Here is a 24,979-nt window from a genome sequence, read left to right as displayed (position 1 = left end):
ACACCCCGCACCGGGATTCTGCTTTCCCCTCAAAGACAGTTTATAGGTCATCTATTCCAGCTAAGAAAAATTTGTTAACCTGTCATTTTTGTCACTTGTCCTGTAAAACTGACTCTTCATCTTCAAGGTATAAGATTAAGAGTGTAAGGCACTTTTTCAAGCTAGAGCCTCATCCCATCACAGATTCTGATGTGCCACCTACAGGACTTTGCCCTATTTTGAGAATTATCACTATAGTGGAAACTTTTTTAAAAACTTAGAAAAGTTGTTTTTTAATTTAGAAAAATTTTTAAAAATTCCAGCAGAACTCTTGACCTGAGCTCAGTAGCAGTGCTAGAGTTCTGGGTTGGGGGTCCTCCGCAGCGAGGGCAGAAATGACAGATAGAGGTGAACTTGCCATGGAAAAGAGAGGGAGGCCAAGGTTTAAAGGTTAGGAAGCTCCTGAATTGAGGACTTGGGAAGGAAAGACAAAAATGATTCTGAGAGGGGAGAGAGTGGAAGCGGCTGCTGACGACATTAAAATTCTGCTGCAGCCAGGACTTGTGTGTCCAGCCCTAGTAAACTGAAGCCTTGTACATTTTGATGACTCAAGAATCTCACTATACCTCAGTTTCCTCGTCTATAAAATGGGAATCATAGTACTTAACCTCAAAAAGTTTGTTATAAGTGTTAAATGAGTCAAATTCTGTAAAATAAAAAAACCGTGCTAGGTACAAGTAAATTTTTATTATTATTCATGCTCTTGATATGTTAGTGTGAGACTGTTTACTTCAGAAAACTAAGTCTCGACCATGACTAACCCTGGATGAACCTGATGCATGTTTCTGTCCTGAGAGGCCCCGGGTCCCCACAGGCAGGCTTCTCCCTTGCTGGTTCACTGCTCTCTCTAATCCCTCCTAGGGCTTTGCTCTGAAATCCATTATAATAGGATCCTTGCTGAAGTTACAGTTGTGGATTTGGGACTTCGGGTATCTTTGTCCAGGGTAGTTGTTACTTTAAGTGCATTGAATATTCAAATGTGTTACTAAGTAGTTTTTTGAGAGCCAAAACCCCATGCTTTCTTTAAGTAGACATAAACAGTGGGCTTTTTTTTTTTTTTTTTTAAATAGGAGGCGGCAAGCCCGGCTGCAGAAGGAGCTCGCAGAAGCAGCAAAGGAACCTCTCCCAGCTGAGCAGTGAGTAGAGATGTACAAATCGAAACTATGCTCGTAGTAATTTGATTTGCTGTTTTGAAATAGTCTTACAATATTCTGTTTCTATAAAAACATTTTACAAAATGTAGAAGGAAAACGAAAAGACTTAGGGCAGCAAATAAAAAACACCCATTACCTTCCAGAAAGTTGTTCCAGTTTATACTCATTAGCTGTGAGTGTGAATTCTGACTTCCTCCACCCTTAACCAGTGACAGCCTCGCTGTTTTCCTGTTGAGACCGACCTGTTTTCTGCCTCTGGTTGGAGCTGTTGCAGTGTGATGCTGGGCTGGGGTTCTGTCTCTTGCTCTCTTCTTGGTTTGTGGCTTCAAGTGGAGCTTGGGCAAACCTTTGAAGCCTAAGTAGAAACTGGGATTTCCTGGAACAAAAGCAATTGAGTCAATATGGAGTTTTTCCTAATCTGAAATTGGGTGGAGGGTCTTCCCTGAGATTTGAAGCTTTGTTTTCAGAGCAGTGGGTATTTTAGTGACTAAATTCCCTTTGCTCTGGTTCAGGATGTGGGGTCTTCTCCTCTTTAAAATGGACTCTGGAATATAGTATTAGAGTTCTGATCTTCTGTTTTTTTAAATGTTGCTTGCTTCCTTGTAAATGGAGGGGAGTGATTTAAATTCACTCAGGAGTCATCTGCCAGACAAAGGTCTTGATTTATAAGAAAACAAATCTCATACCAAGCCTTTGCTTTAGATGTAGCATATGTGCATAATTTCTATACTCTTCACATGTCGAAAATGAATCTCAGGTGTATTTGCCCAAAGCTACAAAGTAGCTAAATAGTCGACCTGGAAATGAGATTTGGTTCCTTAAAAATAACGGCTTATAAAAGCATCATTTGTCTGCCTCTTATTGGCCAGCATAAACAGGTGACTAGGTGTAGAAAGGTCCAGCATCCTGCCCCATATCACAAAGGAAAAGGCAGAGACAGGGTGGAAACTTAAGGGTGTCTGACTGTGAAGTCCTGTTCTTAATCTCTGTTCTTTCCTACAAGTAGAGTTTCCAGGTGAAAGGACATTAACACCTTTGAAAGGTTTTGATAACGCGTTACCAGATGCTGGTATTTTCTCGTGGTCCTGGGCCTTTGCGCTGTTCCAAGTACCTTTATAACTATACAACTCTATCTTAAACAAACCATTTACATAGGCTCAGCTCAGGTTTGTTACCCTTGCCATGTCTGCTGTTCTGTTGTTACCCTTGTGCGGACACAAGTGACCCGCAGACCACGACTGAGAAGAGAAGAAAGCCCAGCCTGTTCTCTGTCTTCAGGCCTGCCTTTGTTCTCTAATCCTGGTCAAGACTGGGTTCAGTTACACGGGACCCTAGAATCAATAGCCAAGGAAAATAAATTTACTTGAACTTGGTTTAACTTGCTTGGTAACAAGTTCTGAAGTATATATTTACATAATCCAGATAATTAATCATGGAAAAATCTCTTAAGTTCTTATGAATCCAAACATTTGGTAATAAAGTCTTGGGTTATTAGATTTTATTATTTTGCTTCTCCATGAAGATTGCAACTTGGTAGGACGTCATTAAGACCAAAATAATTACTTGCCTTCCCTGCAACCAGGAAAACGGGGAGGAAGGGGAATTCCAGAGGAGCTTTGCATCCGGTGGGATAAACACCAGCAAAGGAGCATGGTCCTGTGACTTGATTATCTCATGTGTAATATAATGGACTCTCTAAAATGTCAGAAACAGCAAATACCCAGAGCTATGCTTAAACATATAAGCCTCAAATACCCAGTCAAAAATGAATTGTGTTTAGATCTTGCTTTCCTGTCTTTTACTATTACAGTAATATTTAGAACTGGGTTGTTTAGGTACCCGTTGACTTCATTGCCCTTTTAGCAGTCCATTTCCTTATTGACTTGGATCTTCTCCCTATCCTGGCAGTTTCTTGTACACCATAGCTGCCCCTAACTATCCTCTATGTTATTCAGCCCGTCTCATGGGAACTGTTTCTTAGTGAGTGCTGCAGTCCAGTTGGCATGCGGGAGCCCTTGAGCTACAAACCAGACTTCTGATGAGAAAAATCTACCTTAGTGCTGGTTATGTGAATATAGGCTTAATAAGCCATTATGTCATTGCTTTCCAAGTGGGAGCTGTGTTTAGACCTAAAAAGAGCAAAAGCTCACTTGTAAAGTTGTTTTCAGTTGGAATTCCGGATTTGACTTGAACAGATCGTTTCTTCGCTGTTGCTCAGATGGCAGCTCCTTTTTCTCCAGAGAAGCCTTGACTGCTTCTGTCACAGCCAAGTCACATAGCCCGTGTGTGATTAGGAGGTGGTGTTGGTGTCGGCCTTTGCAGGGCAGACTCATCACAAAGCTCCTGTTTAGCAGCATCAAAGACTCAGCCTCTTGCCCTTCTTTCCAGGGATGATGACATTGAAGTCCTTGTGGATGAAACCTCCGATCACGCTGAGGAGGCCTCTCCGGTGCGGGCCGTCAGCAGAGCAGCCGCGTGAGTACACGGGCTGTGCCAGGGGCGGAGCAGCCCGGCAGCATGCTTGTGGGCGGGGCCAGGGAACGGTGCGGCGCCCCCAGCTGGAACGTGCAGCCCCGCTCGCTCAGCCATGGGGCTCGCGGGCTCCAGGGTGTCTCCGTCTTTCTCGGGTCACCTCTGCTTAACAGGAGGCTAGCCGTCCCTTAGTGCCGCCACCAGCTGTGAAGAGAAGCAGAAAAAGTGTAGTGGCTTTCGGAAAGATGGACCTTGTTAGGCAGGGTGATTGTTTAGATCATACTGCTTAATTCGTACTAGGGCTCCAGGAGTTCTTTTCTTTTCTTTTTTTAATTTGCCAAAACAGGATGAAAAGAATGGGCTTGGTCATTAACCACTAGAAGTTGTTGTTAGGTCACTTAGACAGTTCATCGTCTAAAGCATTATTTCCAGGGAAGTTAATTTAGTGCTAGGGAACCGTATTTCTTTTGAAACTTCAAGGCTGGGTTTTCCCTCCTACCTTCCCAATGCTTTCTGGTGGTTCAGTACTGTGAGGGGTTCTCAGCTGGGGTTTGGGAACTCATTGGGAAATACACTCCCAGGTACTTTTGTGGACTGTTTTTGATTGATTATTTGGGCAAAATGTTTCTAAGGTTTAAACCTATCCTCCCCTCCTCTTTAGTAAGCGACTCTCGCAGCCTGCTGGAGGCCTTCTGGATTCTATCACTAATATCTTTGGGTAGGTTAGAAAACCTTCACCTTTCCTTGTTAATATGTGTATAAATATACCTGAGTACATGTACATGATTTGTTGTTTTTTAAACGTGCGCCAGAATTTCAGTGCAGAGTATACAGATGCCTTAATTTCAGCTTTTCATTTAGCTTCTTCCTTTTTTCCTCAACTTCCTTTTTCTTAATCTCGCTGCGTGCTGATCTCTGGCCTTACCCTTTAGTCTGTCCGAGTCTCCCCTTTTGGGACATCACTCTTCTGATGCTGCCAGGTGAAAATATTATCCTCTCTTAGCCCAGCATGCAAGTGTGGGTCGTTGATAATTATGCTGATCACTGCTTCACTACACCAATCATCACGTGTACATGTGCTAATAACCAGGACGCTTTGCATGCTCCTAGGAATGCTGTCAGCCCTGTGAGACGGGCGAATAGGCTGAGCTCTGTACAGTAATCAAGGCCGGGTCGCTCTTTCTTTTGGCATGTGTTCAGCTCCACCTTGACCACAAGTGTATGCTGAGGATGATTGTAACCAGGCATAGGAATCATCTTAAAATAGTTTTATGAAAATACCAACGAGCTCCCTCTGAGCTAGCGGTTACATTAAGTTGAGAACATTTGTAGCTGTTTATTGACGGGGGCAGCAGTTGTTCAGGATTGCTTTTCAGTGTTGAGTTTTGGAGTCCGTGGGTTAGCGAAAAGGAGAGTACAGGTAAGTGCTGACTGTCTTTCCAGTTGTCACTGAGTGAGGTTGCTTCTGATTTGGGGAATCGTTCTGTGGTTTGGAGGGTCTAGAAGGGAAAAGAAGCTATTGATAAAAGATGTCTTTGAATCCCTTCTGAGAGTTTGGTGGACAGTAAGCCTGTGCCATCCTGATGTTTTCCTTTATGTTACTTCTTAGGAGGCGCTCTGTGTCTTCCTTTCCAGTTCCCCAGGATAACGTGGATACTCATCCTGGCTCTAGTAAAGAAGTGAGGGTGCCAACGACTGCAATGTGTGTCTTCGTAAGTATGATTTATCCCCACAGCCCACCAAGCTTCATAAAGAAACAGAGCCTGACAAAGGACCCTTTCTCCTGCTGCAGCTAAGCTTTCTATTATTGTTTTATTCATATGGAACTTTCTATCAGACAACCTGTTGGCTGTCTGATAGAAAGGATTGATTATATTTTGATAAGCAAAGCAAAGCAAAGTTGCTTTGATAAGGTGAGTAAAATTAGTGTATTTTGCCGCTCTTCAGAGAACAGAATTTATTTGCAGCCACCCTCTGTAATGTAGGACTGGCTGAGATGATGGGTAGCATGAGGGGGTGGGGCAAGGGGAGAGCTAATTTGGGATGGTGAGGAATTAGAGAATAATTCATGCAATTGTTGTCACCAGTTGGCTCCAATTTAGAGTTTCTAGTCAGTGGTCTGTTTTGGAAGGTCAGTAGGGCAGCTGTTGGCTTCACAAATTATACTCAGGTCCACGTGACTTCTGACCATTAGGAGCACATAGTTGGAAGCCGGAGAAACTCCTGGGCAGAAGCCACTGTGATACCATGGCTGTCAGCTGGAGTGTGGAGCTGGGTCCTAGTACTAAAGGATAATCCGGATCCTGGCTGGGGTAATTGAGCGGACATGCAACCGGCCTGGGGAATTGTAGAGTCCCTGGCTCAGGGCTAGGAAATGGGGTGGGGGGTGGAAGAATAGAGCAAAGCCCAAATAGTTGGGTTAACTCTTGTGTTGCGAGGGGTGAGTTGGAGGAGCTGACGTTCGGGGAGAGAAAGGCTTGCTGTAAAAATGGGATGGGGCTTCCCTGGTGGCGCAGTGGTTGAGAGTCCGCCTGCCGATGCAGGGGATGTGGGTCTGTGCCCTGGTCCGGGAAGATCCCACGTGCCGCGGAGCGGCTGGGCCTGTGCGCCATGGCCTCTGAGCCTGCGCGTCCAGAGCCTGTGCTCTGCAACAGGCGAGGCCACAACAGTGAGAGGCCCGCGTACCGCAAAAAAGAAAAAAACAATGGGATGGAGTTTATATGGGGGGAGCTTTCAGTTCCGGGCATAAAGAGGAACTTTAATAGTTATTTCCATACAATGAACTGGCTGAGCGATTAGCCACCTTGGTCGTTGTAAAGAGAATCCTGCTGTGGGTGAGGAGTTGGACGGGGGACCATTAAGGCCCCTTCCCACTCCACTCCTGTGATTCTCTAACAGGCCTGGGCACCTCGGAGGTCGATGATGATTGGTAAAAGGTCTGATTGCACTTAACGTCACATTGCCTTCCCTGCCCTCAACTCCCAGCAGCCCATTTTTTCCCTCCTGTCACATTTAAGTCGTGTGTATGGGGTAATGGAGCAGCTGATAATTGGGGATTCTGTCAGTGTGTGTCTCTGAGAGTGAGCAGTGCACAGCTGACAAGCGTCCAACAGAACCGGCCGCACAGGAGATTGACGAGAGGCAGCCATGGTTGTGATGGTGCGTGATCTCAAGTTTTCAATCTGAGACCTCCGAAGTAGAAAGGTACCATTACAAAGAAAGCGGAATTGTATGGAGGTAAAAAGTTAGATCCCCTGTCAGACAGCTTTTCAGCCCTGGGACACGAGAGGGTGGAGAGAAAGCAGATCAGGCAAAGTAACAAGAAATCATGTTTCTGTTCCAGTCGGTTCATGAGTCACGTTCTCGATACTTCAGGCACCTTTCTCAGTCCCAAGCAAATGTGAAGATCAGATTTTGTATTCCCAAAATGCCCTTTGAGGCAAGTGATTGATGACAGGTTTAAGGATCTAGTATTTATCATTCATGTATTGCAGGGTCCCCCGCCCCTGGCTTTTGATTATGGAAATTTTCAAATATAAGCAGAAGTAGAGAGTAAAAGAACTTCCCGGACGTCCTCCTGTCGGGCGGCTTCAGTCAGTCACGTTTGCCAATCTTATCTGCCCCCCACCCCACGCCCACACTTGCTGCAGCAACTTAAAGCAAATCTCATGGTATTTCATTCATAAATATTTCAGTATCCATGGTCTTTTAAGAGAGGAGATTATAGTCATGTCTAGTGTTCTCTCTTCCCATTCTGGGATGGGGTGCTTTTTATTTGGTTTCCTTTCTCATCTTGAACACAAGTGCCACCACCTTTTCAGATCATGTGTTCCAACGTGGATGCCATTCTCAGACATCTCCCTGTGAAGAATGTACGTTCTGCCAAAATAACACCTGCTACTTTTGTCAAAGGCCGAGTCATGGTCGGACATGTTCCTAGCTCACAAAACCTGCAGAAGTCTATTTTCATAGACGAGAAAACTGAGGCTTTGGGAAGTGAAGGAACTTGGCGGAGGCCTCACTGCTAGTACATGTAGTGCCGTGTTGTTTCCAGAAAGAACTACCTGGGATTCTACTCTAACACTGATGGGTGGCAGTAGGACCAGCATCTACTCATATCAGGATGTATTCGTATTAGGGAGACCAAAAGAAAGACTTTTTAAAAAAAGAAAAGGCTTCTTTTTTTAAAGTCATGAGAAGCCATGCTATACCTTAATTTGATACGTAGTTTAACATGTGGTATTAATGCAGTCTGGGCCAGAAGAGGCAGTTAACCATAGGCTTACTTTTAAGCTCTTAAGATCATAGTACAGTGTAGATTGAAATTACGTTATTCTTAGAAGGAGGAAAATTAATGCAAAGACAAACTTTAGGCAATTAGTTTACACAGATTCTGAATGCTTTTTAAGAAGGTTGCACTGCATTTAAAAAAATAGAACTGTAACTATAAGTATTTAATGATAATAGAATCAGGAGACCCTGGGCTAGGAACCCAAGTTTGTGATTGGGTCCCCTCTTTAATGACAGGTGTTTAACCTTTGGTTAGGGGTCCAGAGTGTTCATCAGTATTGGGCCCTTTCTTCTTGGGGATGACAGGGGTTGGGTTTGAAACAGGGCACTTGTCTTGCAGGACGCTCATGATGGGGAGGTCAATGCTGTGCAGTTCAGTCCGGGTTCCCGGCTCCTGGCCACGGGAGGCATGGATCGGAGGGTGAAGCTCTGGGAAGTGTTCGGAGGTGAGATCTCGCTGGAGTGAGAAACAGAAGGAAGCTGTGTTGGTGACATCTGGTTGGCCCTGCTTTCAGGCAGCCTTTGAATTGTTCATCTTCTTGAAACATACAGTATTTTGTGTGAGGAATCATCTGACCAAAGCATTATCACCCTCTCAGTTATCCTTTACAGCTGATACAGCCAAGTAGATGTTTGCTCTGGGTTTCCAAGTAGACTGGAGAATGCTGTTGAGTTACAGATACGTTAGCGTTTGTGTTTTCTCAAATACGTACTGACCAGGGGATCTTCCAAGATAGTACAGGTTTTAGAAGGAAAATAAAAAATCTTACAGTCATGGACTCTACAATTAAATTACATATCAAGCTATGGTTTATGCATTTAATAATACCAGTGGCCATAGCCTAGCAAAAAATGACTGACATCGTATCTAAGCTTGAGAATAAACAGAGGGGTATATCATCTAGGAAAGTGTATTTAACAAATAGCTTATTGGACAAGGATTCTAAAATCAAGACTGAAGTCTCTTTGATTAGACATTGTTTCAGGAATGATCTCAGAGTACTCAAAATGGGATGGCATTAAAACAGGAAATGAGAGTTAGTGAAATCCTCTCCCAGAATTCTGAACATGGGCATAGCCCACTTTCAACATTTTGATATTCAGTTAAATATATATGTATATTTAGTAAGGCAAGGTCAGGTAATTCCCCTGGAAGTCCAGGGGTTAGGACTCCGGGCTTTCACTGCCAAGGGCCTGAGTTCATTCCCTAGTCAGGGAATCAAGATCCCACAAGCCACACAGCACAGCCAAAAAATAATAATAGTAAGGCAAGGTCAAAGAATAGACTGAAGGGTTTTATAGGAACCACTTTGTCCGGTTTCCATACTTGCAGCACATACATGCTCACCTCCAACAATAAATAGCACCATCATACCTTTCTCTACTTTATTTCCTCTGATCCTCACAATAGCCCTGTGCCCTTAGGTGGGTATCACCCCTGTTTGACAGGTGAAAACTCAGAGACACTACTTGATTTACACGGTTGATTTACGTGGACAGGGAGTCGTGAAACCTGGGACCTGAGCTTGAGTGTTAAGACTGTAGATGCCTTGCTTTTTCCAAAACAGCCTCCTCTGAGCTATAGACCTGCTGAAGAAGCATGTATGTTACTACTACTTTTTTATATATATAAATTGATTGATTGATTGATTGATTTTTGGCTGCGTTGGGTCTTCGCTGCTGTGCACGGCCTTTCTCTAGTTGTGGAGAGCGGGGGCTACTCTTTGTTGCCGTGTGCGGGCTTCTCATTGCAGTGACTTCTCTTGTTGCGGAGCACGGGCTTCCCAGGAAAGTCCCTGTGTTACTACTGCTGATGTATTTAGAGCAAGAGCAATCTACTGATCCCTTTGCTGGAACACGTTGTCATATAAAGCACCCAGTTTGTCTACCCTGGCCTTTGATTTTCATGAAAATGACTCAGTACTTAAATCCCTGGCAGTTAGAGCTATTTGAAACCCATCAAAATTTGTGTTTTACCCAGAAACACCTTATGAATGGTAATTGCTGAAACTTACAAAACAATAATAAAACCATATCATAAGAATAGAAATTTTGGGCTTCCCTGGTGGCACAGTGGTTAAGAGTCCGCCTGCCAATGCCGGCGACACGGGTTTGAGCCCTGGTCCAGGAAGATCCCACACGCTGCGGAGCAACTAAGCCCGTGCACCACAACTACTGAGACTGCGCGCCTAGAGCCCGTGCTCCGCATCAAGAGAAGCTACCGCAATGAGAAGCCTGCGCACCACAACGAAGAGTAGCGCCTGCTCGCCACAGCTAGAGAAGGCCCACATGCAGCAACGAAGACCCAGTGCAGCCAAAAATAAATTAATTAATTTTAAAAAAAAAGAACAGAGATTTTGTGATAAAAATCTACACAGATAGTCTGTTTTGATTATGCCTTGCAATTAAATACAGATAGCACTAAAAATATTTTCGTTTTACTCCTTGGTCAGTAAAAACACCTATAAGAAAATTAAAGATACCAGGGATTAGTAATAGTGTTACTTTTTTGCTGCTAAAGAGGAAGTAAGCACTAACCAACATTAATACTGACGTAATCTGTGCCAGAACATAGTTTGTGTTAATAAAATGGAAACTTTCTACTAGGTCTACAGAAGTAACATAGTGTCTGGCAGCATTGTTTCGTTTTCAGGAACAAATATCAGTCCTATATATGTATCCTATCACTAATTATAGGATCTTTCCTTCACAAATGGCTTACTTGGCCTATAATTTTTCCCCCTTGGCTAATATTTACTGAGTCTTGGAAGAGACCAAGTCCAAGAGGCCTTTTATGAAATAGTCCGGGGGTCCTCTTTTTTACCCTTCCACCACCACTTTGCATCCAGTAGGAGCACCTGTCTTTGCTTATTCTGTCAAAAGCAGCAGCTCTGCTGGGAATTAATAAATGCTCTTGACATAGTCTCCCCAGTGCCTTCTAAATAAAAGAGATTTTAATAAGATCTTTGGTCTTTTCAGATCAATCTCTTGTGTAGACTAGCACTTACTGATCATTTCTTACATTTTGGCACTTTGTCACCTGCCCAACAAATAGACCAGTGTTTTAGGCATAAGCCAAAGAGATATCTTTTAGAATTTGCAGTAATATTTTTGTCTATAAAGATCTAATCTAAATAAAGTCCTAAATTAGTAGGTGTTGGCCTTTTTTTGACTTGTGAAAATCTAATGAAAGCTAGGATCCAGGGAAAGGCATTAAATGTGCCATATTTTGCAAATTAATTCAGGGCTTCATCCACCAGGTTAATAGTCCTGGCCCTAAATGTATTTGACAGCTCCAAACCAGTATTTTATATATATATATAAGTTTATTTATTTGTTTGGCTGTGCTGGGTCTTGGTTGTGGTACGTGGAATCTTCGCTGTGGCATGTGAACTCTTAGCTATGGCATGAGGGACCTAGTTCCCTGACCAGGGATCGAACCCAGGCCCCTGCGTTGGGAGAGTGGAGTGTTAACCACTGGACCACCAGGGAAGTCCCCAAACCAGTATTTATATTTATTAGCATCTAGAAGTCCTAAGAGAAAAGGCTGTTAATTGAAATGTATACTATTCTGTGCTCCTATTTTATGAGTTTGATTTGAATGATTCCCTAATTGTTTTCCTGGCTTGTCTATATAGGTTATCCTTAAGATACCCTTTAAAAGAGTCATGTACCAAAACGTTCACTGCAGCTCTATTTACAATAGCCAGGAGATGGAAACAACCTAAGTGTCCATCATCGGATGAGTGAATAAAGAAGATGTGGCACATATATACAATGGAATATTACTCAGCCATAAAAAGAAACGAAATTGAGCTATTTGTAGTGAGGTGGATGGACCTAGAGAGTCTGTCATACAGAGTGAAGTAAGTCAGAAAGAGAAAGACAAATACCGTATGCTAACACATATATGGAATTTAAGGGGAAAAAAAAGGTCATGAAGAACCTAGGGGTAAGACAGGAATAAAGACACAGACCTACTAGAGAATGGACTTGAGGATATGGGGAGGGGGAAGGGTAAGCTGTGACAAAGTGAGAGAGTGGCATGGACATATATACACTACCAAACGTAAAATAGCTAGTGGGAAGCAGCTACATAGCACAGGGAGATCAGCTCGGTGCTTTGTAACCACCTAGAGGGGTGGGATAGGGAGGGTGGGAGGGAGGGAGACACAAGAGGGAAGAGATACGGGAACATATGTATAACTGATTCACTTTGTTATAAAGCAGAAACTAACACACCATTGTAAAGCAATTATACTCCAATAAAGATATAAATAAATAAAACTCTTAGAGGAAAAAAAAAGATACCCTTTAAAAAGGAAGCTGAATCACATCATCATTGAGACTCACACGCTCATCTTTAAAGTTTCATTGCGGTGGCCAAAGCTGTTTGAAAACAGCCCGGGAGTATATGCACGGGCCTCTTGGTGGAGGAGACTTGGCAGCCGGGAGGGGGGAGCACTGGCGGGCGATTGGATTGCCAGAACCTTAGGCTCACGTATATAGAGTGAACAGAGAGGTGACCGAAACTCCAAACTAGCTTTACTAGAATTCTGAGGACCAGCCAGTTTATGTAAGTAGAAATTTCTTTTCCTACTTGGGTTCTGAAATTCTAATGGTCAGGTTCTACGAAAGTGATAGTTAAGTTGGCAAATATTGATCAAACCCAAAGATGTATTTATGGAAAGTAGAAAATTTTACTGAGAAATAACAAACTCGGTCTCTAGGGTCAATTGACATGTTTTTAAATTCCTGCACTTACCTTTTTTAAAGGAAATTGATGACACTGAATTTCTTGAAAAGAACAGCGTAAGAACCCACAGGAAAATGCTGGGCTCTGCACCCGCTTGTACATTCATTGCTCTTGGAACTGACCAGCCGGATATTTTGGTCTCATTATTCCATTTGTCCTGCTACTTGATTCTGTAAAGATGCAGGAAAGCTGTTTTTGACCATGTAGCTGGCTTCCATTGTGTTTCAAGTGCCTCCTTTTAATTGATATGTTGGATTTGCCATCGTTTGTTTTTAAACCTTCCTTTCTTAACCTTTGTTTGTATGCAGACAAATGTGAGTTCAAGGGCTCCCTGTCTGGCAGTAATGCAGGAATTACAAGCATTGAATTCGATAGTGCTGTAAGTACCTAATATCCACGGAAATGGGTGAGTTTAGAGGTTTTTAGAAACAGTTTTAAACATCTGGTTCTTGAAATTTAAAAACTTACCTGGTTTCTCTGCTATTTTCTGTCTTAATGTTAGAGAAGGATGTAGGTAGATTATAAATTCTGTGCTGATCACGGCCGTGTTGAAGACTGGGTAGGGGGACAGGTCTGGGATGCCCCAGCAAGGCAGTCGCCAGACTTGATAAAGGCCCCAGTTTGGGCCAAGGCAGTGCAGGTGGAGAGGAGAGGGTCTAGCGAGAAGCACCAGAGACAAGCAGGTCTCCAACGGGGGCAGTTGGGAGGTGTGGCTGGGGAGAGTCAGTGGTTCTGAGCTCTTGGACTTGGACAGGTGCAGAGAATTAGTACTTGCTGTTACTGAAGGTGGGAGGTGGTGAGGAGTGAACACAGGAGGAGAAATTCCATTTTGAGCTGGAGGTATCTACAGCTTACAGGTGAGGTCGAGCAGGCTTGGGAGGAAGGTCTGAACTTAAGGGGGAGTGATAAATTAACAGAATGCTGGTTATAGCGGTATTCAGCCCAGGTGTATAGTTATAGGCATCTAAACCTTCTTGGGCTTGATTATCGGGGAATTTGTATCATGTGAACTGAGTTCTTCTATTTTGGCTAACATTTCTTCTCCTCCCCCTTTATTCCTGTAGGGATCTTACCTCTTAGCAGCGTCAAATGATTTTGCAAGCCGCATCTGGACTGTGGATGACTATCGGTTACGGGTAAGACCCAGTGAGGAAAGTTAATGTAATCTCCAAACTTCACGTGGTTGCTTACCGGTCACATGATGTAGGAAATGGCAGGTTGATTGATTAGAAGAATTGTATGTTGTCCTGAAACTCAATACTTGATTGCCCCTGCCCTTTCCTTTCCTCCTTAGGAAAATAGATGTTTCCACTTTACATTCTTACGTTGTCCAATATTCAGTTGCAGAATATTTGCAATAGGAAACCATCACGTTTCCATGAAAGACTTGGGACACTCCTGTTCATAAAAACTAAATATTTTTGGTAGGTGTCAGTTTTAGCTTAGCTTCAGCTATTTTAGCACCAGAGTGTAATCTGTGTTTCTTAAGCACCCCAAGACTAAATCACCTCACAAAGTAGAACTGGAAACTAGGCTATAGAAGTATATGTGGGTACACTTATGAGAGAGATAAAACAACTCAAAGCCAGGAAACAGGTGTATGGGAAAGCAAGAACAGTGGGATCAGATGTTGATGAAATCTGCATCTGAACCCAAACCTACCAAGAAGACGCTTGGATTCCAAGACAAAGACAAAAATTAGATGGTTATATCACTTTTGTTCTAATAGAAGACATAGCTTAATTTAGAGACATGTTTTTCTCCTTAAGCTTCACATGAGCTCATTAAATAAAGGCTACTGAAAGATAAGATGGCAGATTTACGTGACATTGGTAGGCATTTTACCCGCAAAAAAAAGCTTGACGCAAACTTGTGTGTCAACCCACATGAAAAGCAGAGAGCATGATGTTAAGGTGAACTTCATAAAGATAAATCTACAGGGAGGTGGGGAGCTGCAATAGAAGTGGTCCATTAGGTAGTTTCTGATGGTCTGATTCGATGGTGCAGGGATGCAGCTAGAAGAATAGTTAGAAACACACAGTTCACTTATCACTTGGGCTTTCCATTTTCTTGAAGGAGCTGTGTGGAAAATGACCAGTGTTAGATGCTGGCTAATACCTAAAGGGTGGTAATTCTTGATTCTTAGTTGAAAGAGGATCCATGTGCAAAGCATGAGATGTGAGGATGACAAAAGATTACGTTCTCTTTTGAAAGCGGAAGGGTCTCCCTGGTGTTCTTGTTGCAAGGAAGGAACAGGGAGGTGGATGCCTGCGGGCAGGGCTGGACTCCTCTTAAGCAATGGTACACATCTGTTCAAATGCTTGAACGAGTTCTCAGTTGAAGCCCTATAGTCCTGCACCGTAAGCATGGAAAAAGTTCCATGTAACAGCCTAGACTATTCTCCTGGCAGTGTTACAGTCCATCCTGTGGCATGCCTTCTCTATGTACCCATCAGTTGCTTAGCAGAAATTTAAGACAGGGTTGAATACTTCTGCAGTCATTATTTTTCCTAAAGGAAAGGGGCTTTTACCTGAGTGGTTTCTGTGTTTGACCCAGTAGTCAGGTATATTATGTATGTTACTGCTTTTAATCCTCGGGGATGCAGGTGAGGTAGGTAGATGGGGAAACTGAGGCTCAGCTAAGCCCACAGAATTGCCCGAGGTCACACAGTTAACAAATAGAAAGATGAGACTTTGGATTGAGTCCTGTGCTCTTTCCTGTGTTCAGTTGGCCTGGATTATTCTAGACTGAGATACAGTAAAACTGTGTAATTAGTGAAGAGTGACATACAGGATTCCTTACATTTTAGGCCCTTTGAGGAGTAAAGCAAGGAGTTGAGTGCGGGATGATTTTTTTTTTCTATTTTATTTTATTTCTTTATTTTAATTTTTGAATTTTATTTTTTATACAGCACGTCCTTATTAATCATCAGTTTTATACACATCAGTGTATACATGTCAATCCCAATCGCCCAACTCATCACACCACCTCTCCCACCACCGCTTTCCCCCTTGGTGTCCATACATTTGTTCTCTACATCTGTGTCTCAATTTCTGCCCTGCAGACCGGTTCATCTGTACCATTTTTCTAGTTTCCATGTATATGCGTTAATGTACGATATTTGTTTTTCTCTTTCTGACTACTTCATTCTGTATGACAGTCTCTAGATCCATCCATGTCTCTACAAATGACCCAATTTCGTTCCCATTTATGGCTGAGTAATATTCCATTATATATATGTACCACATTTTTATCCATTCGTCTGTCGATGGGCATTTAGGTTGCTTCCATGACCTGGCTATTGTACATAGTGCTGCAGTGAACATTAGGGTGCATCGTGTGTCTTTTTTTTTTTTTCTTTTTGCGGTACACGGGCCTCTCCCTGTTGTGGCCTCTCCCGTTGCGGAGCACAGGCTCCGGACGCGCAGGCTCAACGGCCATGGCTCATGGACCCAACCGCTCCGCGGCATGTGGGATCTTCCCGGACTGGGGCATGAACCCGTGTCCCCTGCATCGGCAAGTGGACTCTCAACCACTGCGCCACCAGGGAAGCCCCATGTGTCTTTTTGAATTATGGTTTTCTCTGGGTATATGCACAGTAGTGGGATTGCTGGATCATATGGTAATTCTATTTTTAGTTTTTTAAGGAACCTCCATACTGTTCTCCATAGTGGCTGTATCAATTTACATTCCCACGAACACTACAGGAGGGTTCCCTTTTCTCCACACCCTCTCCGGCATTCGTTGTTTGTAGATTTTCTGATGATGCCCATTCTAACTGGTGTGAGGTGATACCTCATTGTAGTATTGATGTGCATTTCTCTAATGATTAGTGATGTTGAGCAGCCTTTCATTTGCTTCTTGGCCATCTGTATGTCTTCTTTGGAGAAATGTCTGTTTAGGTCATCTTCTGTCCATTTTTGGATTGGGTTTTTTTAATATTGAGCTGCATGAGCTGTTTATATATTTTGGAGATTAATCCTTTGTCCGTTGATTCATTTGCAAGTATTTTCTCTTTCTGAGGGTTGTCTTTTCGTCTTGTTTATGGTTTCCTTTGCTGTGCAAAAGCTTTGAAGTTTCATTAGGTCCCATTTGTTTATTTTTGTTTTTATTTCCATTAGGAGGTGGATCAAAACAGATCTTGCTGTGATTTATGTCAAAGAGTGTTCTTCCTATGTTTTCCTCTAAGAGTTTTATAGTGACCAGTCTTCCGTTTAGATCTCTAATCCATTTTGAGTTTATTTTTGTGTATGGTGTTAGGGAGTGTTCTAATTTCATTCTTTTACATGTAGCTGTCCAGTTTCCCCAGCACCATTTATTGAAGAGACTGTCTTTTTTCCATTGCATATCTTTGCCTCCTTTGCCGTAGATTAGTTGACCATAGGTGCATGGGTTTATCTCTGGGCTTTCTATCTTGTTCCATTGATCTATGTTTCTGTTTTTGTGCGAGTACCTTATTGTCTTGATTACTGTAGCTTTGTAGTATAGTCTGAAGTCAGGGAGTCTGATTCCTCCAGCTCCATTTTTTTCCCTCAAGACTGCTTTGGCTATTCGGGGTCTTTTGTGTCTCCATACAAATTTTAAGATTTTTTGTTCTAGTTCCGTAAAAAATGCCATTGGTAATTTGATAGGGATTGCATTGAATCTGTAGATTGCTTTGGGTAGTATAGTCATTTTCACAGTATTGATTCTTCCAATCCAAGAATATGGTGTATCTCTCCATCTGTTGGCATCATCTTTAATTTCTATCATCAGTGTCTTATAGTTTTCTGCATATAGGTCTTTTGTCTCCCTAGGTAGGTTTATTCCTAGGTATTTTATTCTTTTTGTTGCAATGGTAAAGGGGAGTGTTTCCTTAATTTCTCTTTCAGATTTTTCATCATTAGTGTATAGGAATGCAAGAGATTTCTGTACATTAATTTTGTATCCTGCAACTTTACCAAATTCATTGAAGCTCTAGTAGTTTTCTGGTGGCATCTTTGCGATTCTCTATGTATAGTATCATGTCATCTGCAAACAGTGACAGTTTTACTTTTTCTTTTCCAATATGTATTCCTTTTATTTCTTTTTCTTCTCTGATTGCTGTGGGTAGGACTTCCAAAACTATATTGAATAATAGTGGTGAGAGTGGACGTCCTTGTCTTGTTCCTGATCTTAGAGGAAATGCTTTCAGTTTTTCACCATTGAGAATGATGTTTGCTGTGGGTTTGTCATATACAGCCTTTATTCTGTTAAGGTAGGTTCCCTCTATGCCTACTTTCTGGAGAGTTTTTATCATAAATGGGTGTTGAATTTTGTCAAAAGCTTTTTCTGCATCTATTGAGATGATCATATGGTTTTTATTCTTCAGTTTGTTAATAGGGGTTATCACATTGAATGATTTACGTATATTGAAGAATCCTTGCATCCCTGGGATAAATCCCACTTGACCATGGTGTATGATCCTTTTAATGTGTTGTTGGATTCTGTTTGCTAGTATTTTGTTGAGGATTTTTGCATCTCTATTCATCAGTGATATTGGTCTGTAATTTTCTTTTTTAGTAATATCTTTGTCTGGTTTTGGTATCAGGGTGATGGTGGCCTCACAGAATGAGTTTGGGAGTGTTCCTTCCTCTGCAAGTTTTTGGAAGAGTTTGAGAAGGATGGGTGTTAGCTCTTCTCTAAATGTTTGATAGAATTCACCTGTGAAGCCACCTGGTCCTGGACTTTTGTTTGTTGGAAGACTGTTAATCACAGTTTCAATTTCATTACTTGTGATTGGTCTGTTCATATTTTCTCTTGCTTCCTGTTTCAGTCTTGGCAGGTTATACCTTTCTAAGAATTTGTCCATTTCTTCCATGTTGTCCATTTTATTGGCATAGAGTTGCTTGTAGTAGTCTCTTAGGATACTTTGTATTTCTGGTGTGTCTGCTGTAACTTCTCCTTTTTCATTTCTAATTTTATTGATTTGAGTCCTCTCCCTCTTTTCTTGATGAGTCTGGCTAATGGTTTATCAATTTTGTTTATCTTCTCAAAGAACCAGCTTTTAGTTTTATTGATCTTTGCTATTGTTTTCTTTGTTTCTATTTCATTTATTTCTGCTCTGATCTTTATGATTTCTTTCCTTCTGCTAACTTTGGGTTTTGTTTGTTCTTCTTTCTCTAGTTCCTTTAGGTGTAACGTTAGAGTGTTTCTTTGAGATTTTTCTTATTTCTTGATGTAGGCTTGTATAGCTATAAACTTCCCTCTTAGAACTGCTTTTGCTGCATCCCGTAGGTTTTGGATCGCCGTGTTTTCGTTGTCATTTGTCTCTAGGTGTATTTTGATTTCCTCTTTGATTTCTTCAGTGATCTCTTGGTTATTTAGTAATGTATTGTTTAGGCTCTATGTGTTTGTGTTTTTTACATTTTTTTCCCTGTAATTGATTTCTAATCTCATAGCGTTGTGGTCAGAAAAGGTGCTTGATATGATTTCAATCTTCTTAAATTTACTGAGGCTTGATTTGTGACCCAAGATGTGATCTATCCTGGAGAATGTTCCTTGCGCACTTGAGAAGAAAGTGTAATCTGCTGTTTTTGGATGGAATATCCTATGAATAACAATTAAATCTATCTGGTCTATTGTGTCATTTAAAGCTTCTGTTTCTTTACTTATTTTCACTTTGGATGATCTGTCCATTGGTGTAAGTGAGGTGTTGAAGTCCCCCACTATTATTTTGTTACTGTCGATTTCCTGTTTTATAGCTGTTAGCAGTTGCTTTATGTATTGAGGTGCTCCTATGTTGGGTGCATATATATTTATAATTGTTATATCTTCTTCTTGGATTGATCCCTTGATCAATATGTAGTGTCCTTCCTTGTCTCTTATAACATCCTTTATTTTAAAGTCTATTTTATCTGATATGAGTATTGCTACTCCAGCTTTCTTTTGATTTCCTTTTGCATGGAATATCTTTTTCCATCCCATCACTTTCAGTCTGTATGTGTCCCTAGGTCTGAAGTGGGTCTCTTGTAGACGGCATATAGATGGGTCTTGTTTTTGTACCCATTCAGCTAGCCTGTGTCTTTTGGTTGGAGCATTTAATCAATTTACGTTTAAGGTAATTATTGATATGTATGTTCCTGTGACCATTTTCTTAATTGTTTTGGGTTTGTTTTTGTAGGTCCTTTTCTTCTCTTGTGTTTCCCACTTAGAGTTAAGTTCCTTTAGCATTTGTTGTAGAGCTGGTTTGGTGGTGCTGAATTCTCGTAGCTTTTGCTTGTCTGTAAAGCTTTTGATTTCTCAATCGAATCTGAATGAGATCCTTGCTGGGTAGAGTAACCTTGGTTGTAGGTTCTTCCCTTTCATCACTTTGAGTATATCATGCTACTCCCTTCTGGCTTGTAGAGTTTCTGCTGAGAAATCAGCTCTTAACCTTATGGGAATTCGCTTGTATGTTATTTGTCATTTTTCCCTTGCTGCTTTCAATAAGTTTTCTTTTTCTTTAATTTTTGTCAGTTTGATTACTATGTGTCTTAGCGTGTTTCTCCTTGGGTTTATCCTGCCTGGCACTCTGTGCTTCCTGGACTTGGGTGGCTATTTCCTTTCCCATGTTAGGGAAGTTTTCAACTATAGTCTCTTCAAATATTTTCTCAGGTCCTTTCTCTCTCTCTTCTCCTTCTGGGACCCCTATAATGCTAATGTTTTGCATTTAATGTTGTCCCAGAGGTCTCTTAGGCTGTCTTCATTTCTTTTCATTTTTTTTTCTTTATTCTGTTCTGCAGCAGTGAATTCTACCATTCTGTCTTCCAGGTCACATATCCATTCTTCTGCCTCAGTTCTTCTGCCTCAGTTCTTCTGCTATTGATTCCTTTTAGTGTAGTTTTCATTTCAGTTATTGTATTGTTTATCTCTGTTTGTTCTTTAATTCTTCTAGGTCTTTGTTAAACATTTCTTGCATCTTCTTTTTTGTTTTTTTTTTTGCGGTACGCGGGCCTCTCACTGCTGTGGCCTCTCCCATTGCGGAGCACAGGCTCCGTACGCACAGGCTCAGCGGCCATGGCTCATGGGCCCAGCTGCCCCGCGGCATGTGGGATCTTCCCGGATCAGGGCACGAACCCGCGTCCCCTGCATCGGCAGGCGGACTCTCAACCACTGCGCCTCCAGGGAAGCCCCCTCTTGCATCTTCTTGATCTTTGCCTCCATTCTTTTTCGAGGTCCTGGATCATCTTCACTGTCATTATTCTGAATTCTTTTTCTGGAAGGTTGCCTATCTCCACTTCATTTAATTGTTTTTCTGGGGTTTTATCTTGTTCCTTCATCTGGTACATAGCCCTCTGCCTTTTCACCTTATCTATCTTTCTGTGAATGTGGTTTTTGTTCCACAGGCTGCAGGATTGTAGTTCTTGCTTCTGCTGTCTGCCCTCTGGTGGATGAGGCTGTCTAAGAGGCTTGTGCAAGTTTCCTGATGGGAGGGACTGGTGGTGGGTAGAGCTGACTGTTGCCCTGGTGGGCAGAGCTCAGTATAACTTTAATCCGCTTGAATGCTGATGGGTGGGGCTGGGTTCCCTGTTGGTTGTTTGGCCTAAGGCGACCCAGCTCTGGAGCCTACCTGGGCTCTTTGGTGGGGCTAATGGCAGACTCTGGGAGGGCTCACGCCAAGGAGTACTTCCCAGAACTTCTGCTGCCAGTGTCCTTGTCCGCACGGTGAGCCACAGCCACCTCCGCCTCTGCAGGAGACCCTCCAACACTAGCAGGTGGGTCTGGTTCAGTCTCCCCTGGGGTCTCTGCTCCTTCCCCTGGGTCCTGATGCGCTCACTACTTTGTGTGTGCCCTCCAGGAGTGGAGTCTCTGTTTTCCCCAGTGCTGTCAAAGTCCTGCATGTCAAATCCTGCTAGCCTTCAAAGTCTGGTTCTCTAGGAATTCCTCCTCCCGTTGCCAGACCCCCAGTTGGGAACCTGACGTGGGGCTCAGAACCTTCACTCCAGTGGGTGGACTTCTGTGGTATGTGTTCTCCAGTCTGTGAGTCACCCCCCCAGCAGTTATGGGACTTGATTTTACTGTGATTGTTCCCCTCCTACCGTCTCATTGTGGCTTCTCCTTTGTATTTGGATGTGGGGTACCTTTTTTGGTGAGTTCCAGTGTCTTTCTGTCAATGACTGTCCAGCAGCTAGTTGTGACTCTGGTGTTCTCGCAGAGGGAGTGAGAGCACGTCCTTCTGCTCCACCATGTTGGTTCCTAACAGGATGATATTTTTAATTAGTAGAAGAGTTAGAAGAGTTCTCAACAGGTAAGCGTCAGCTTTTAGGCCTGAAGTAAGAAGGCCCTGGAGGCGGAGATAGACCTGGATGATAGAGGTCATAATGTTGGTAACTGTTTTCAAGTGAGCTGGTTTGCAAAGGTGGGCTGAGTCTCACTGGAGAGGGTGCTGGAGCACCAAGCTGTGGGTGCTGACGAGCCAGGGGCTGGTGCCAGGGCTGTAGCCTCCTTTGCTGAACCAGCTGGCTCAGAGGGCCTCTGGTCTGCTCACAGCTGTGTGCTATCACTTGGTAAGTGTGTGAAGGAGATCAGGAGGCCCTTTTAACAGGTTCTCCATTCCCACAGAAACCGCATGAACCCTTACCAGGGCTCAGGATGTAAGTAGGCTCCCTGTCTAGGAGGCTCTGGCTTCTACCGAGACCCTCGTTTACAGAGGATGTTGGAGGACATAGATGGGCATCTCCATGTTCTGAAACTCAAGATCCAAGCCCTGGTCATTGTCTCCTCAACTTGAGGTGGGTGGTGTTGGGTGAGACCAGAATGCAGGAGTGGCTGGTCAAGTGCTTGCTTTAAATCCGTTTAGTAAAGGGTCCTAGAAATAGTCTCGTGTTGAAAGGGGCGCATTCCAGAGGACTTCTTTCTTTACAGGATGTTTTCGACTCTCTTAAAAATGTAGGGGCTTCCCTGGTGGTGCAGTGGTTAAGAATCCGCCTGCCAATGCAGGGGACACGGGTTTGAGCCCTGGTCCGGGAAGATCCCGCGTGCCGCAGAGCAACTAAGCCCGTGTGCCACAAATACTGAGCCTGTGCTCTAGAGCCTTCGAGCCACAACTACTGAAGCCCATGTGCCACAACTACTGAAGCCCACGTGCCTAGACCCCGTGCTCTGCAACAAGAGAATCCACCGCAGTGAGAAGCCCTCACACTGCAACAAAGAGTAGCCCCCGCTCTCCGCAGTTAGAGAAAGCCCGCGTACAGCAACGAAGACCCAGCACAGCCAAAAATAAATAAAATAAATTTTTTAAAAATTTTAAAAAAAAAATCTAAAAGATTACTGCAAAACTGAGGAACTGGGCTGAAGAACCCATCCTGCTCACGTCTGTAGTGCTGGTGTGGAGAAGTGGCCTCAGTGAGGACTTGCTTTCAGATGATGGTTTTTATTTCAGAAACCTCCTTATCAAGTTCTGCATTTTTCTGAGGTCACTTGTCTTTGGTTCGTGTTAATGGTAGCTGCTACATGGTGGGTGGCCCTTAGGGTCTGCCCTGCAGCACCAGGGAGCCTGTGCAGAGCCTGAGGGAAGAGAGCTCTAAGCCTTCCCATTCGGGGACTCGGGGCTGCTGTGACATCAAAACCCATGCCCCGTCTCTTAAAGAGGAAGATAAAAGCCTTAAAGTAGTGTTAGAAGTTAAATATTAACTATTAAGAATAAATTCAAAAACACCGAATGGGTAAAAGAATTTAAAATAAATCTGATCCACTTAAAATGACTTAATAATCAGTTTTTACGTGATAAAAGTGAATGCTTGCACGAGGCTGAATTCCATACCACTGAGAGCATGGAGATGAAACTACTCAGCCCCAGGCAGGGCCGGTTAGGCTGGGTTTCCACCAAGAACAAAATAAGCAGAAATCCAGACTTTTTTAAAAGCAAGGTAACACATGTGAAAAGCCAGGAAATAAAAACATTCCTTTATTCCATTAATCCAGCAGTTTCATTCCAGGAAGTAAGTCAGGGGAAAGCCATGTACTCATACATGTTCACTGCAGCATCATTTGTGATCGTGGAACTTTCAAAGGGATGTAGGTGTCTGCTAGCCAAGGAAATTTCTATTAGGTTGTAATCTCATTGCTTGGAGACTGTTCAGCTATTATAGAGTAATTACAGAAACTCTTAAGGAGGGTGGTGCAGAAAGGAAGAGAAAGAATGCAGTCAGCCATGGGCCTGGTGCGTGGGTCACCCTCCTAAACAGAGTGAGGAAGATGTTAGTCTTTTACAGACGTTAGAGAGCCAGGGTGTTCAGGCGCCAAACAGCGTGACCCCAAAGCCCGTGTATTTTCCCGTCACATGAAAAACTGCTTGTGCTATGAAGTTAAAAGTGCGGTGGATAAATTTGTAGGGTTGTTTTCATGTGAACTATATGAGAATATTAACGTGCATTTAGAGTAAGCAAAACGAGCACATTTGCATCGCCCATTTGTGGGCAGTGTCTTTTCCTCCCTATGTTTGTGAAACATGATTTTACTTTTACATTAATAGTAAGAAAGAAAACGGTGCATGTACACAAAACTGAATTTTTTGGTGAAGTAGAAGTACCTACACAAGTTTTTGGTCTCTCCCCATGGTTTGTGCAGATTGAATGATTTATACTGAGCATTATTCCTATACTGTATTTAGCATAAACTTTGTTGCTGGAACTTTTTTGATCTTTCCAGAAGGATCAGTGGGAGGTTGTCACACAGCCACAGCACAGCTGCCCCCTGGCTGGCAGCGATTGTAAGATGCTGTTCCAGTTTCAGAGCGTTTTAAATGTGAGAAGGAGTCTCGGAATTCGTGCAAACTTCTTCTTAAAGCGGAAGTACATGTGGCCTTGAGTTTTCTCTTCCTGTGCTAAAGTGGAATTGTTCTCCTGAGCGGAGAGGAAAGATTGGTTTCTAAAGTGTTAACTCTAAACTGCGAGGTCTGGCTTTGGGGGTCAGGGTTGAAACCCAGTAAGTTGACAGTTATAGTAAGTATATTAGGGTCTTTTAAAAGCTGCTCATTTTTGGGGGGGGGGTTGGGGGGAGGATTCCCTGGCGTTCCAGTGGTTAGGACCCCGCACTTTGGCTGCCGAGGGCCCGGGTTCAGTTCCTGGTCAGGGAACTAAGATCCCACAAGCCATGCAGCGCAGCCCCCACCCCCAAAAAAAAGCCTTTTCTTTTTTTAAAAAAAAATTATAGGGGCTTCCCTAGTGGCGCAGTGGTTAAGAATCCGCCTGCCAATGCAGGGGACACGGGTTCGAGCCCTGGTCTGGGAAGATCCCACATGCCGCGGAGCGACAAGGCCCGTGAGCCA

General features: G+C 43.0%; 1 protein-coding gene and 1 non-coding gene across 6 annotated transcripts in view; both read left to right on the top strand.

Moving 5' to 3' along the window:
- Nucleotides 1-24,979, top strand: part of ATG16L1 (autophagy related 16 like 1) — a 46,779-nt gene that overhangs the window by 13,007 nt on the left and 8,793 nt on the right. For 3 of the 5 annotated variants that reach the window (XR_009541010.1, XR_009541011.1, XM_060151820.1), the window contains exons 6-13: nucleotides 1,110-1,175; nucleotides 3,582-3,668; nucleotides 4,327-4,383; nucleotides 4,598-4,645; nucleotides 5,275-5,377; nucleotides 8,296-8,401; nucleotides 13,020-13,090; nucleotides 13,776-13,847. Coding sequence is in view for 3 of the 5 variants with exons in the window: in XM_060151820.1 (XP_060007803.1) it covers nucleotides 1,110-1,175; nucleotides 3,582-3,668; nucleotides 4,327-4,383; nucleotides 4,598-4,645; nucleotides 5,275-5,377; nucleotides 8,296-8,401; nucleotides 13,020-13,090; nucleotides 13,776-13,847 (610 nt within the window). In the remaining 2 variants the exon portion in view is untranslated. The remainder of the gene's footprint in view (nucleotides 1-1,109; nucleotides 1,176-3,581; nucleotides 3,669-4,326; nucleotides 4,384-4,597; nucleotides 4,646-5,274; nucleotides 5,378-8,295; nucleotides 8,402-13,019; nucleotides 13,091-13,775; nucleotides 13,848-24,979) is intronic. The other 2 variants (XM_060151821.1, XM_060151822.1) reach the window with 2 other exon arrangements.
- LOC132522505 (small Cajal body-specific RNA 6) lies at nucleotides 6,580-6,855 on the top strand. Its single transcript, XR_009541247.1, has one exon. It is a non-coding gene; the product is annotated as a small Cajal body-specific RNA 6 (non-coding RNA).

This window comes from Lagenorhynchus albirostris, chromosome 6 (assembly GCF_949774975.1).
Source record: "Lagenorhynchus albirostris chromosome 6, mLagAlb1.1, whole genome shotgun sequence".
Classification (NCBI taxonomy): domain Eukaryota; kingdom Metazoa; phylum Chordata; class Mammalia; order Artiodactyla; family Delphinidae; genus Lagenorhynchus; species Lagenorhynchus albirostris.
Note: the sequence above shows the minus strand (reverse complement) of the source record. Positions and strands in the feature narration are given on the sequence as shown.